At 35.3% G+C, this 14,586-nt stretch overlaps 1 protein-coding gene and 1 long non-coding RNA gene across 5 annotated transcripts in view; one reads left to right on the top strand and one right to left on the bottom strand.

Annotated features, from left to right (window-relative positions):
- The window catches only part of SETDB2 (SET domain bifurcated histone lysine methyltransferase 2), a 57,535-nt gene that overhangs the window by 16,841 nt on the left and 26,108 nt on the right, over nucleotides 1-14,586 (bottom strand). For 3 of the 4 annotated variants that reach the window (XM_078070391.1, XM_036104592.2, XM_036104594.2), the window contains one exon: nucleotides 8,625-9,188. In XM_078070391.1, coding sequence (XP_077926517.1) covers nucleotides 8,625-9,188 — 564 coding nt within the window. The remainder of the gene's footprint in view (nucleotides 1-8,624; nucleotides 9,189-14,586) is intronic. The other variant, XM_078070392.1, reaches the window with a different exon arrangement.
- On the top strand, nucleotides 9,473-13,829 carry LOC118543499 (uncharacterized). The gene is made up of 2 exons (XR_004921091.2): nucleotides 9,473-9,597; nucleotides 13,681-13,829. It is a non-coding gene; the product is annotated as an uncharacterized LOC118543499 (long non-coding RNA).

Genomic DNA, 14,586 nt, shown 5'->3' with positions numbered 1-14,586 from the left:
TTAGGAGAAGCAGCCATTCTGTCTAATTCATAGAAACAAAGACAGAAAGTCAAGCAAAATGAGGAGACAGGAATATGCTCCAAACAAAGAACTACAGAAAACCTCAGAAAATAAACTAAATGAAATGGAGATAAGCAATATGCCTAATAGAGAGTTCAAAGTAATGATCATGAAGATGTTCACCAGACTGCAGAGAAGACTGGATGAACTCAGTGAAAACTTCAACAAAGTGATAGAAAATATGAAAAATAATCAATCAGAGTTGAAGAATATAACGGAAATGAAAAACACACTAGAGGGAATTAGAGGATGCAGAAGAACACATAAGCAATCCGGAGGATAGGGTAATGCAAACTACCCCAGCTGAATAATGAGAAGATAACAGAATTTTTAAAAAGGAGGATAGGTTAAGGGATCTCTTGGACAGTATCAAGTGAACAAACATTTGGATTACAGAGGTCCTGGAAGTAGAAGATAGAGAGGAAGGGTAGAAAACTTATTTGAAGAAGTAACAGCTGAATACTTCCCTAACCTAGAGAAGGAAACAGACATCCAGTTTCAGAAAGCACAGAAAGTTCCAAACAAGATGAACCCATAGAGATACACACCATGACATATAATAATTAAAATGTCAAAGATTAAAGATAAAGAGAGAATTTTAAAAGCAACAAGAGAGAAGCAATTAGTAACATACAAGGGAAACCTAATAAAGCCATCAGCTGGTTTTCAGCAAAAACCTTGCAGGCCAGAAGGGAGTGGCATGAAATATTCAAAGTGCTGAAAGAATAAAATCTACAACCAAGAATACTCTATCTAGCAAGATTATTATTCAGAACTGAAGGAGAGATAAAGACTTTCCCAGACAAAGAAGTTAAAGGGTTCATCACTATCGAACTGGCCTTACAAGAAATGTTAAAATGACTTAAGTCGAAAAGAAAGGACACAACTAAAAGAAAATTATGAAAGGGGACTCACAAAAATTAAAAGATATAAAATATGACAAGACAGATATAAAATGAGGGAGGGGGAAGTAAAAATGAAGCTCATTTAGAATGTGTTCAAACTTCAGTGACCATCAGCTTAATGGTCACTTAACTGCTAATACTTAGGATGTTATATATAAAGATTTTATTTATTTGAGAGAGTGAGAGAGTGAGCACATGAGTGTATGTGTTGGGGGAGGGGCAGAGGGATTGGAGGAGCAGACTCCCCACTGAGCAGGGAGACTGACACAGGCTCGTTCCCAGGACCCCAAGATCATGACCTGAGCTGAAGGCAGATGCTTAACCGACTGAGCCACCCAGGTGCCCCTAAGGATGTTATATATAAATTTCGTGGTAACCACAAACCAAAAACCTGTAATAGAGACACAAAAGATAAAGAGAAAGAAAGCCAAGCCTAACACTAAAGAAAGTAATCAACCTTAAGGAAAGAGAACAAGAGAAGAAAGGAATGGAGAACAACTACAAAAACGTCCAGAAAACAATTAACAAAATGGCAATAAGTACATACCTATTAATAATTATGTTAAATGTAAATGGACTAAATGCTTCAATCAAAAGACATAGGGTGACAGGGGTGCCTGGGTGGCTCAGTCAGTTAAGCATCTGACTCTTGATTTTGGCTCACGTCATGATCTCAGGGTTGTGAGACTGAGCCCCAAGTCAGGCTCTGTGCTGGGCATGGAGCCTGCTTAAGATTCTCTCCCTCTCCCTCTACCCCTCCCCTCCCTCTCTAAAAAAACAAAAACAAAACAAAACAAAAAAAACAAGACTCATCTATATGCTGCCTATAAGAGACTTACTACAGACCTAAAGACATACAGACTGAAAGTGAAGAGATGGAAAAAGATATTCCAGACAAATGGAAGTGAAAAAAAAGCCTGCAGCAGCAATACTTATATCAGACAAAATAGACTTCAAAACAAAGGCTGTATTAAGAGACAAAGAAATGCACTATATAACGATAAAGGGATGAATCCGACAACAGGATATAGCACTGTAAATATCTAAGCACCCAATACTAGAGCACCTAAATGTATAAAGCAGATTTTAACAGACACAAGGGGAGAAACTAACAGTAATACACTAATAGTAGGGATTTTAACATCCTACTTACATGAATGGATAGATTATCTAGGCATAAAATCAATAACGAAAGTTTCTTTGAACAATACATTAGACTGGATGGACTTGACATACATACATATATATATATATATATATATATATATATATATATATATATATATATATATATATATATATAACATTCCAGCCAAAACAAAATACACATTCTTTTGAAGTGCACATGGAACATTCTACATGATAGATCATATATCTCAATAAACAAGTCTCAATAAACTTAAGACTGAAATCATATCAAGTGTCTTTTCTAACCAAAATGGAATGAAATTAGAAATCACTTACAAGAAAAAAAGCGGAAAAACCATAAGCATGTGGAGGCTACACAACATGTTATAAACAACCAATGGGTCAATGAAGAAATCAAAGAGAAAATTAAAAAATACCCTAAACAAATGAAACCTAATGGTCTAAAATCTTTGGGATACAGCAAAAGCAGATCTAAGAAGGAAATGTATAGTGACCTCAAAAAACAAGAAAAATCTCAAACAATCTAAACTTATTCCTAAAGGAAGTAGAAAGAACAAGACCCAAAATTAGTAGAGGAAAGGAAATAATAATGATCAGAGCAGAAATAAATGTAACAGAGACAAGAAAAAAATAGAAAAGATCAATGAAACCAAGAGCCAGATCTTTGGAAAGGAAAAAAAAAAAAAAAGAAAGATAGAAAAACAAAACTGATAAACCTTTAGTCAGATTCATCAAGAAAAAAAGAGAGAGGATCCAAATAAATAAAATCAGAAATGAAAGGGGTTAAGTAACAACTGACACCACAGAAATACAAAGGATATGAAAAATTACATGCCAACAAATTAGACAACATAGAAGAAATGGATAAATTCAAAGAAACATAATTTTCCAAAAGTATATCAAGAAGAAATAGAAAAGGTGATTACTAGTAACAAAACTGAATGGGCAATCAAAAAACTCCATTTAAAGAAGGGTTAATACCTATTCTCAAACTATTCCTAAAAACAGAAGAGGAAGGAAAACATCAAATACATTCTATGAGGTCAGCATTACCCAGATATCAAAACCAGATAAGGACATTAGAAAAAAAGAAAACTACAGAGCAATATCCCTAATGAACATAGATACAAAAATCCTCAACAAAAGATTAGCAAACCAAATTCAACAATACATTGAAGATCATTCACCATGGTCAAGTGGGATTTATTCCTGGAAGCAAAGATGGCTCAATATATGCAAATAAATCAACATGATACTCCACATTAACAAACGGAAGGATAAAAATCATTGGATCATTTCAATATATTCACCAAAGGCATTTGACAAAATTCAACATCATTCGTGATAAAACAAACAAACAAACCTCTCAACACAGTGGGGTTAGAGGGGTCATACTTCAACATAATAAAGGCCATAAATGACAAACCCACAGCTAACATCATACTCAGTGGTGAAAAACTGAGAGCTTTTCCTCTGAGATCAGGGATAAGACAAGAATGTCCATTCTCACCACTTTTATTCAACATGATACTGGAAGTCCTACCCACAGCAATCAGATAAGAAAAAGAAATAAGAGGCATCCAAATTGGTAAGAAAGAAGTAAAACTGTCACTATTTGCAGATGACATGATACTATATACAGAAAATCCTAAAGACTCCACCAAAAAACTACTAGAACTGATAAATGAATTTAGTAAGGTTACAGGATACAAAATCAACGTAGAGAAATCCATTGCATTTTTCTACATGAAGCAATAGAAAGAGAAACTGAGAAAGCAATCTCATTTACAATTGTACCAAGATAGTAAAATACCTAAGAACAAACTAAACCAAGATGAAAGACCTGTACCCTGAAAACTATCGATGAAAGAAATTGAAGAAGACACAAACAAATGGAAAGATATTCCATGCTCATGGCTTGGAGGAACAAATATTGTTAAAATGTTTATATTACCTAAAGCAATCTACAGATTCAATGCAATCCATATTAAAACACCAACAGCATTCTTCACAGGGCTAGAAGAAATAATCCTAAAATTTGTGTGGAACCACAAAAAAACTCCAAATAGCCAAAACAATCTTGAAAAAGATCACAATTCCAGATTTCAAGTTATACTACAAACAGACACATAGATCAAAAGAACAGGATAGAAAGCCCAGAAACAAACCCATGATTATATGGTCAACTAACCTTTGAAAAAAGAGGCAAGACTATACAATGGTGCTGGGAACACATGACAGCTACATGCAAAAGAATGAAACTGGACCACTTTCTCACACAATACATAAAAAATAAACTTAAAATGGATTAAGGACCTAAATGTGAGACCTGAAACCAAAAAAACTCCTAAAAGAGAGCACAGGCAGCAATTTCTCTGACATTGGCTGAAGCAACATTTTTCTAGATATGTCTCCGGAGGCAAGGGAAATAAAAGAAAAAATAAACTTTCGGGACTACATCAAAATAAAAAGCTTCTGTTCAGCAAAGGAAACCATCAACAAAACTAAAAGACAACCTACTAAATGAGAGAAGAAAGATATTTGCAAATGACATATCCAATAAAGGGTTACTATCCAAAATATATAAAAAACTTATACAACTCAACACCTAAAAAACAAATAATCCAATTAAGAAATGGGCAGAAGACATGAACAGACATTTTCCCAAAGATAGCCAGATGGCCAACAAACACATGAAGAAGATGCTCAACATCACTCATCATCAGGGAAATGCAAATCAAAACCACAATGAGATATCACCTCACACCTATCAGAATGTCTAGTACCCCAAAGAAATAACAAGTGTTGGTGAGGATGTGGAGAGAAACACTATACACATGCTGTAGATATCATCTCTAAAAATAAAACATTACAGATTAAACTTTCAAGAGGTCTGGTGCTGCATCCTTTATACTTTTACATGTGTATGCACCTATAAACAATATATTGTATTGTTTTTAAAAATTCACTACAATTTGTCTTTTTCATTTGAAATAATGTTTTTGAGACTCATCTGTGCTATATACAAATTTAGTTAATTCCTTTTAACTTTTTGATAGCATTTAGATAAGCAATTAAGTTGCTTAATGAAGTTGCTTGGTATACAGTTAAGTTGCTTCTAGTTTTCAAATATTACAAACAATACTGCAATGAACAGCTTATTCTTATGCATATATGTAAGCATCTCTAGAGTAGGGTCTCTCAGATATTTCTGACCCACAGTAAGAAATACATTTTCTTCATGATCCTATATAGGCATACAAATATATTTCTCTACATATGTGTATAAACTGAAACAGTGGCATGAAATTTTACCCTTATGTATGATACACTTGGGTATTTCCTTTTTTTAAAGATTTTATTGTTTTTACTTATTTATTTTTTAAAGATTTATTTATTTTAGAGAGAGAGAGCATGAGCGGGAGAGGGAATCTCAAGCAAACCCAGTGCCAAGCATGGAGCCCAAAGTGGGGCTCGATCCCACAACCCCAAGATCAAGACGTGAGGCCGAAACAGAGTCAGATGCTTAACTGACTGAGACACCCAGGTGCCCCTAAAGACTTTTTTTTTTAAGATTTTATTTGACAGAGAGAGAGAGCAAGCAGAAGCAGGGGAAGCAGCAGAGGGAGAGGGAGAAGCAGGCTGTCCACTGAGCAGGGAGCGGGACTCGGGGCTCGATCCCAGGACCCTGGGATCATGACCTAAGCTGAAGGCAGATGCTTAACCGACTGAGCCACACAGGCGCCCCATGATTTTATTTTTAAGTAATTTCTACACCCAGAATCGGGCTCAAACTTAACCCTAAAATCAAGAGTAGCATGATCTACTGACTGAGCCAGTCAGGTGCCCCTTGGGTATCTTCTCTACTATTTAATTTAAAAAATGCTAGTTACAACCACTTTAATGATTTTATATCCCACTAAATCTGTAGCTTGGAAAACAATGCTCTAGATATACTTATAAGTACTACTGCCGAAAGTATGTATGCATGTCCTCAATTACTATGTAATTGTTTGAACATCCCCCTGTCAAATGACTGGTCTGGCTTGGTACGGAATTCTAGTTTTACATTTATTTTCCTTTGTCATTTTAAGCTAATATGCCTCTGTTTTTGTCTTCTTTATTTCTGATGAGAACTGTATTGTTAATCAATTTTTTTCTGATAGTGTTTGAGATATATTCTTTACCATAGATACTTTTTAAATTTTCAGCTATTAGCTCTTTGAATGTTGTTCTTTTCTTCTCTCAGATATATTCTGGAGTTTATTTTATCCTCCACAGTTTTTAATCTATCTGTAAATTATCTTCCTCAAGTCTTTATCTCTTTTTATTCTGGAAGATCTCTTTCATTTTGCCTTGCAATTCACTAATGCTTTCTCCAGTTATATAACCTCTACCACTGAGTCCATCTATTTAGTTTTTTATTTCTATGACCACATGTTTTATTTCCCACATTTCCAAATTGTTTTTTTCATATATACACCTTTACCCCCCCCCCCATATCCTTGTCTTATTTCATGGATGTTACTATTTCAATCTCTCTGAACATTTTAAACATATATATTTTAAAGTCTTTTTGGGGCACCTAGGTGGCTCAGTTGGTTGAGCAACTGACTCTTGAATTCAGCTTGGGTCATGATCTCAGGGTTGTGATATCAAGCCCCACTTAGTGCAGAGTCTGCTTGTCCCTTTCCCTCATCTTTTGCTTTCTCTCTCTCAAAATAAATAAAATCTTTTTAAAAAAATAGTCTCTTTTAATCAGATTCTGTATTTATCTCTAATTCTTCAGGTGTGAATTCTCCCATTTGTTGGGATTCATGCTGCCTTCATGGTCCTAAACATCTCTGTGTGCTTTGACTGAAATCCTACCTTTCTGTGGGGTTTACTCCTGGGTGCTCCTTTATGTTGACTTCTCTCCTCATTGCTCTGGCTGTGACTATGGGTTTCACTGCTCTGAAACCAGTTGTTTTTAATCCCATTCCAGGCTATGTGAGATAATTAACCTACTTCCCAGCCCCTGTAGAGGTCCCTGTTTCTATCCCCTGGAAAACTCAGTGCCCACTCTCTGCCATAGATGGGACATGTTTAATTCCCATTCCTATAAGAGTTAAAATCCCTAGCCACAGTGCTTGTGTCCATTTCCAGATCCCAGCAGGTTTCAGCCTTTGCTTTTGTGATTTCTCTTATAATTTCTGACCTATAGAAGAAAATATGTATATTGGTGGTACATGTTATATAAAGGTTAGTGTCTACAGTGTTAAAGCAAAAATCATATACAGTTGGGGTGCCTGGGTGGGTTAAGGTCTGACTCTCGATTTTGGCTCAGGTTATGATCTTAGGGTCACGAGATTGAGCCCTGCATTGGGCTCCATGCAGGGTTTAGAGCCTGCTTGAGATTCTCTCTCTCCCTTTCCCTCTGCCCCTCTCCCTGCTCTCCCTCTCTTTCTCTCCCTCTCAAATAAATCTTAAAAAAAAAATCATATACAGTCAAGATTCTTTAAAAAAAAAAAAAATCTTATAAACTGACCATTAAGTAAACATTGTCTAACAGTTTTTTTCTCCAGCAGTGAGAGACTGGGCTTGGCCACATGTCAATTATGTTTAGATGCAACGTTAAAAACAAAAACAAAAAGCAAAAAACAAAACCCTTATTTTAAAACAGAATAAAACCTGACACTGTGAGAGATTTCCTCTATGACAGGCCTAAAGGAATGAGCCAAACAGAGGTAACAGCAGATTTATATATGTCCTCTCACACTTCCACTAACTGAGATGGTGAAACTACTGCCTATACTATTTAAATTCTTTCTCTCCTTTTTCTTTTGCCCAGTACAGGTAGCTAAATTTGCATTAAATTAAATGTATATAATGCAACTCCACTCTATATATGCCTACATCCTACATGTATCTTACATACCCTTAAAATAAAATTTTCAAATTCTTACTATAGTAGAACATGTTTTTTTTAGTGGAATGCCAATGTTATGGGATTATGAATTATAAGCACCTTTCACTTTATAAAGAAGTAGCAAGGAAATATTTGTAAAAGTAAAACAAGACATATAACATAATGGTAAAGAGCATGGGTTCAAACACTGACTCTTCAATTTGTTTGCCCTACGACCTTAAAATTGGTTTCTCAACTTCCTCATTTGTAACACAGAAGTAATATTACCTACCTCATGGGGTTTTGTGAGGATTAAGTAAAAAAGTATATGTAAAGCACTTGTTACAGTGTCTGGCACTGTTACATGCCTTTAGCTGGACTTGTTGCTATTATGATTATGGTACTAAAGGAAATACTCATCCTTGGAAGAAATAACTTTCAAATTACTATAATATTTGGCAAAGAGTTTTCTTTTCTATTGCTAGTGAGACAGTGTATCTTTCCATTTTCGATTCTTGGTGAACAGAGTTTACAGAGACAGACAAACTGATACAATGCAGGACTTCCTGACAAGTACCCCTACATTCAGAAGACTTTTTGAAATGCCATGTTTTTCTACTCACATGTCTATGCAGCCCTCAGAACAGTCACACGAATCAGTAAACATGTTGGTAAAGCTGTTTAGATAATATGCTCGTGGCCACATAGTCCTTCTGTACTTAAACTGTGGAAGCTTTCTATTGTCAATTTCATTACAGAAAGAAATGGGTACCGATTCCACTCCATTGCTAATATCCACATCAGAAACAATTTCTTCTTGTTTTGGGTAATTCCGAGTCAACTGAACATAGGTATTGAAAGAAAAGTTATCTGTAAATAAAAAGTTACACTCTGTCTCAAGCAGGTAACGGAAAACTTCTTCCACATTTCGTAGACTCCTTCCACAAGGGGTTTTATAACTCACATGGAGTGCTGAAGAATGAGAGTTTGTCTTTGCATGTCGTCTTTGGAAGTGGCATTTGATTGGTAGCTGCAGAGGGTTTTCTCCCTTGAAGGTAAGTGGTATTTTCATCAGACAAGTTCGAGAGCAGTCATGACTTCGGTAAGATAGATTCAAAGATGATTTCTTTTCTCTGATGTATGCAACTTTATTTTCCAAAGGAGGAACTTCCTTATTTTTTGTAGATCTGTTTAAAATTAATTATTAATTAGTATCTCAAATTTATACAATTCCCCATTTTTAAAAAACAATGCACACTAAGGAGTTAGTTCCTATTATCTTTTTAGACATCACTAAAACAAGCCAGACTCTGAAATAAACATTTTACTTATCATGTTCTGTAACCATATAAAAGTTATACCTTAAGGGTTTTTTTCCTCTGGACACCAAATACATGGTGTTTTTTTCCAGCTCCACCTCTTCAACTGGGTGTCCAATAATTCAGTTCAGTTCTGACACTGTCTACCTGGAGTCAGCATCAGTTACCAGAAGTTGAAGGCCTCAGTCCCACAAGATTGTCTCCACTTCAGATGCCAAACACAAGTTCCAGGCCACCTAAACTGACCAACCCAGGGGTTTCCACATGACCTCCTCAGGTTTGATAATTTGCTAAAAGATTCACTTTAATTACTATTACAGTAATATTACTATGTTTTAATTACTATTACCAGTTTATAATAAAAGATACAGCTCAGGGGCAGCCAAATGTAAGACGTACATAGAGCAAGGGAAGTGGGAAGGGGCATGGAGTTGGCCTATCCTCTCCATGTGTGCCACCCTCCCAGCACCTCAAAGCCTTTACCAACCAGGAAGCTTACAGAATCCTGTCCACTTAGAGGTTTTTAAGGAGACTTCACTACGTGAGCACCACTGATTAAATCATTTGCCACTGGAGATTATCTGAATCTCTAGCCCTTCTCCCCTCACTGGAGGCTGGGAGGTAGGACTGAAAGTTTCAAGCTTCTAATGGAGGTTTAATCTTTGGTGACCAGCCTCCACTCTGAAGCTAACTGGGAGCCCATCACCAAGTCATTTCATTAGCATGCCAAAGACACTCATTCTTCAGGAAATTCCAAAGGTATTAGAAGCTAAATGAGGGACCAGAACAAAGACCAAATATTCTTCCTATTATACCACAACCTAATTTCAGAATATCCCAGAAAGCTGTGATTATAGCTGTAATTCTGTGCTACACAGCACCTACCATTTAGAGCATGCACTTTGAGGAATGTTACTTCTTCAAGCATGCTTGGTTCAAAATTCTTGCTTGTAAAAAACAGGAAAGGCTAGCTAAAAAAAAAAAATAACTAATTCATCAAGACTCCTGCAATAATTAAACCAACTGGATTTCTTCTGTAATGTGTATTCCACCTGGCATCATATTGACAAATATGAAAATGATCAGCTGATACAAGAAAATGGAGAGGTTACTGATTTTAAGGGAAAAAAAAAATCTGTGAAAAGATTCCATGTGTATAGAACTCAAGTTTTAATCTTTCATAAAGTACCTAAGTTTTGTTTTACCTAATATTTTCTATCTATCTTTAGGTATCTGTTATTTATTATAAAAGTTACATAGGTATTTTGGAGATATTTTTATGCTCACTATATAAAGCAGCACTATCAATAAGACTTTCTGCATTGATAGAAATGTTCCATGTCTGTGCTGTTCAATTTGGTAGCCCCACTAGCCACATGTGGCTATTGAACACTTTAAATGTGGCTAATGTGACCAAAAAACTGAATTTTAAATTTAATTTTGATCAATTCAAATTTAATTTTAATTCAAATAATTCAAATTGAAATAGTCACATGTAGCTAGTGGCTACTATACTGAACGCACAGATACGAGGTTCTCCATCCCTTTTCCAGCTATATAGCACTCCTCTGCATAAATTCCACAATTTAACTAGTCTTCTACTGTTTCCAATCTTTTGCTATCACAAAGCATGATGTGATGAATAACCTGGTGCATAACAATTTCAAACATGTAGAGATATTACTTCAGAATACATTTCCAGAAATGGGAGTACTAGGTCACAGGGTAAATGAATTAGTAATTTTGTTAAGATTGCCAAACTGTTCTCCATGGGGTCAGCCCTTCCAGCAATTTATGAGAGTGCTTGCTTTTGCAGAGCCTCATCAATCAATGGCTTTTGATGTTTTGGAATGTCCTACTATATTTATAAATCTTTTAATGTTGAAAACATTTGTTTCCAATTTTCCTATTGGTTACTACTTTGATGAACATCCTCATACATAAATCCTTGACCAAATTCCTGATTATTTTTCCTGATTATTACCTTAGGATACATTCCTTTAAGACGAATTAGTGGGTAACAAGAATACACATTTTAAAATAACCTCTTATTAATAAAACTTGCAAACTTATACATAACTGTGTATTTTTCTCACTAAAAAAAAAACAAAACTGTTATATTGGACCCCCACGTACTTGTAAGAACTGTAGAACTCTCAGCACATGATGACTCCATCCAAACCTGTGCACTAAGACAACCAAACTCTCTAGTAAGGCTTCTAGCAGCATAAGGCCATGTCTCTGGGAAGACCCAAGTCCCCCAATAAAGTGTTGCCTGAGAAAGCTCAAGGCTATCAGAAGAGTTTAAGGTTTCTTCTAGCCAACACCTGAAGATAAGCCCCTCAACCTTTCTTTCTTAGAGCATTTACTAAAAAGGGCTTGCAATTGTGAATCTTTCCTCCATTCCCCAAAGATGTGTATTTAATTCCTACAACTCAGGAGTACCTTTCTCCAGGTCCTGAAGGCCCTTCTCTTGGAAGTTAATCGTCAGGAAGGATAGGGCCTTTGTCTTCCAGTCTCTGTGGGAGGATAAATCCTAATTTTGATGGTTTCCAGCTAGCACACATAGCTGGCCTCAGAGGCATTCACACTAACTCTTCGTAATTTTTCACCTGGGTTCCCTTCTTCCTCTATCTCTACTCCCTCATTCACCTGTAAAACACCAGCCACCCCAGCACAAGTTGGAATGGAGCTCAGCTTTTTCCCCTACTGTCAGTAGTTACTGAGTAAAATCAGTTTTCATCACTTTAATGTCTGGTTTTATTTATCTTTGACACTTGTTACCAAACTTCAATTATCAACATGTTGCCTGTTTTACTTCTATTCTTCCACCTCTTGCCCCACACTAGAATATGCTAGAGTATTTTAAAGCAAATCCTAGACATTACCTGAAACAATTCAGTATGTATATCTAACAAACAAGGCTTTTTAAAAAACATACAATCTCAATGACCTATCTTCACATTTTGGTGATTGTTAAATTTGTTTGAATCAGAATTCAGAAAGTCCCACACATTGTATTTGATTCAGATGTCTTTTTGCCTCTAATCTTTTAGCAGTGTCCCCTCCCTCTTCATTTTATGACATTTATTTGTTGAAGTTGAATAAACTGTGTCATTTGTCCTATAGCATTTCCCACATTCCGGTATTTGGTTGATGCTTTCCTTGTGGTGGTATCATTTAACTCATCCTTCTGTCCCTCTATTTGGTAAATCAGTAGTCAGTTCTAGAAGCTCGATTAGATTTAAGTTCTTAGGCTGGGGGGTGGGGGTTGTTCTCTATCTTTCTTTCACTTAATAGTTTTGTGATTCACTCATGATTATTGGCTAGGCCAGTGCTACTCAAGGTGTGGTGGTGTCAGTCCCCAGTGGTTTGCTACCAATTCATAATAAGTACAAAAATATAAAGATGAAAAAGTTTAGAAACTTTTACAGCAATTTAACATTGTTGCAACATCTCATTGCATTTTATAAGTGTATTCCTCAATAAATTTGAAGTTTCAAACAAAACAAAACACCTGTTCTTACCACCATTAGTTTGACAGCACTGGCCTAAGGCCACAGTTTCTTTGGGAATGGGGGAAGTTGTAAAAATAACAATCTTCCAATTCTACCATTTCTATTGCATTTTCTGGCTGGAATTCTTTGATAAAGAAGAAATTTTCCTCATCAACTCTTGGGTTATCTGAAATACAGTTAATATAGGAAAAGCAGGATAAATGCTTGATTCTCTTTATTTACTAGAATTCAGAATGGTGAGTTGTATCCTAGCAACTACCAAAGTGACTGATTTTTAAAATGTTATCATGAACCCATTTATAGATTTAATGTGTTTAAATCAATCACAGTGATTATTCCTTTAGATGTTCAAATTGTGCCATTTTTAGCCAGTGGGAGCTCCTCCAAGTTTGCTCCTATATCTTTCTAACACACTTGGTAGGCTTTGATGGCTTTCTTGCTTTCTGTCCCAAAAAGTCCCAGGTCTAGAATCAGCCATTCCTCCAAAGGACTATGGTTCCACTTAATGAGAAATAACATTTAGAGATCACAATCATGGTGCTAGGAGGTACACACATTTTAACCAATACAGACTACCAAACTGCTTTCCAAAAAAGCTGGACCAATTTACACTGTATGAATGTTGATATAATTATTATTTTTAAATTTTTAACCAATTTGATTAATGAAAAAAACCTTATTAGCTCCTTAATGTTTTTCTCTAAGTAATAGAGAGTTTGAACATAATTTCATGTTTACTGGTCTTTTTTTTTTTTTTTTTCCTTTGGTTAACTGTTCATATGCTTTGTCCAATTTCCTATTGGAGGTTTGTTTGTTCATTCACTCATTCATTCTCCCAACAGATTTCCTGAGTGCCTGCTATACACCAGCTGCTATGGAAACAATGATGAAAGCTCCATGATCTCAAGGAGCTTACATTCTAGGCAGACAACTAAGTATCTACAATAAAGTGTAAATAATGTTATGAATAAAGCCATGATACATAATGTCAGGAGAAGACATCTTTATTATTTTTTTTTTATTAGGGCTCTAATTTTATAATTAATTTTTCCATGAGGTGGGAGTCTAATTTCATAATTTATTCTGATGTACCATGAAGATCTAACTTAAATTTTCCAAATGATATCCAATTGTTCCAGAGTCATTTACTGAATAAGTCTTTCTTTTACTGTGTAACTTTTGACTTACTAACTTAATCCTATCCCACATTCTTATAAATATATAAAATGTTCTATTATTTTCTAGGCTTATTCTGTCTCTTGATGCAACTGTTACCAATTGACGCAAACCAATACCAATGTGGTTTTTTTCCATAGGTTGATGGAATGTTTTGAGATTTATCAGAGCAAGCCCTCTGTCACTATTTTTCCTTTTGAACATGTTCTGTTTTCTGATTTTTTGCCTTTTGACATTAAATTTATAGTATTTGCCAACTTAAAAAAATCCAACTGCCTGGATTTCATGTTAAATTAAATCTACAAATTTATTTGGAAAGAATTTACATTTTTGTAATATATAGCTTTCCCATCCAGGAACACAGTAAGTTTATCCATTTATTAAAATCTTTAGCTTTAATTTTCCTCATGTATACATTTCTTGTAATTAGTCCCATTTATTTACTTTTTTGGTATTGTGAATGGGGACTTTATTCCATATTTTCTATTGGTATACACTTTCAGATTTTTATTTTATGTGACTGTTACTAAACCCTTTTCTTGGCTTAATAATTTTACAATTGACTCTTAAAT

This window comes from Halichoerus grypus, chromosome 4, assembly GCF_964656455.1.
Source record: "Halichoerus grypus chromosome 4, mHalGry1.hap1.1, whole genome shotgun sequence".
In the NCBI taxonomy this organism is placed as follows: Eukaryota; Metazoa; Chordata; class Mammalia; order Carnivora; family Phocidae; genus Halichoerus; species Halichoerus grypus.
The sequence above is the reverse complement of the archived record's forward strand: the minus strand, read 5'-3'. Positions and strand labels throughout refer to the sequence as shown.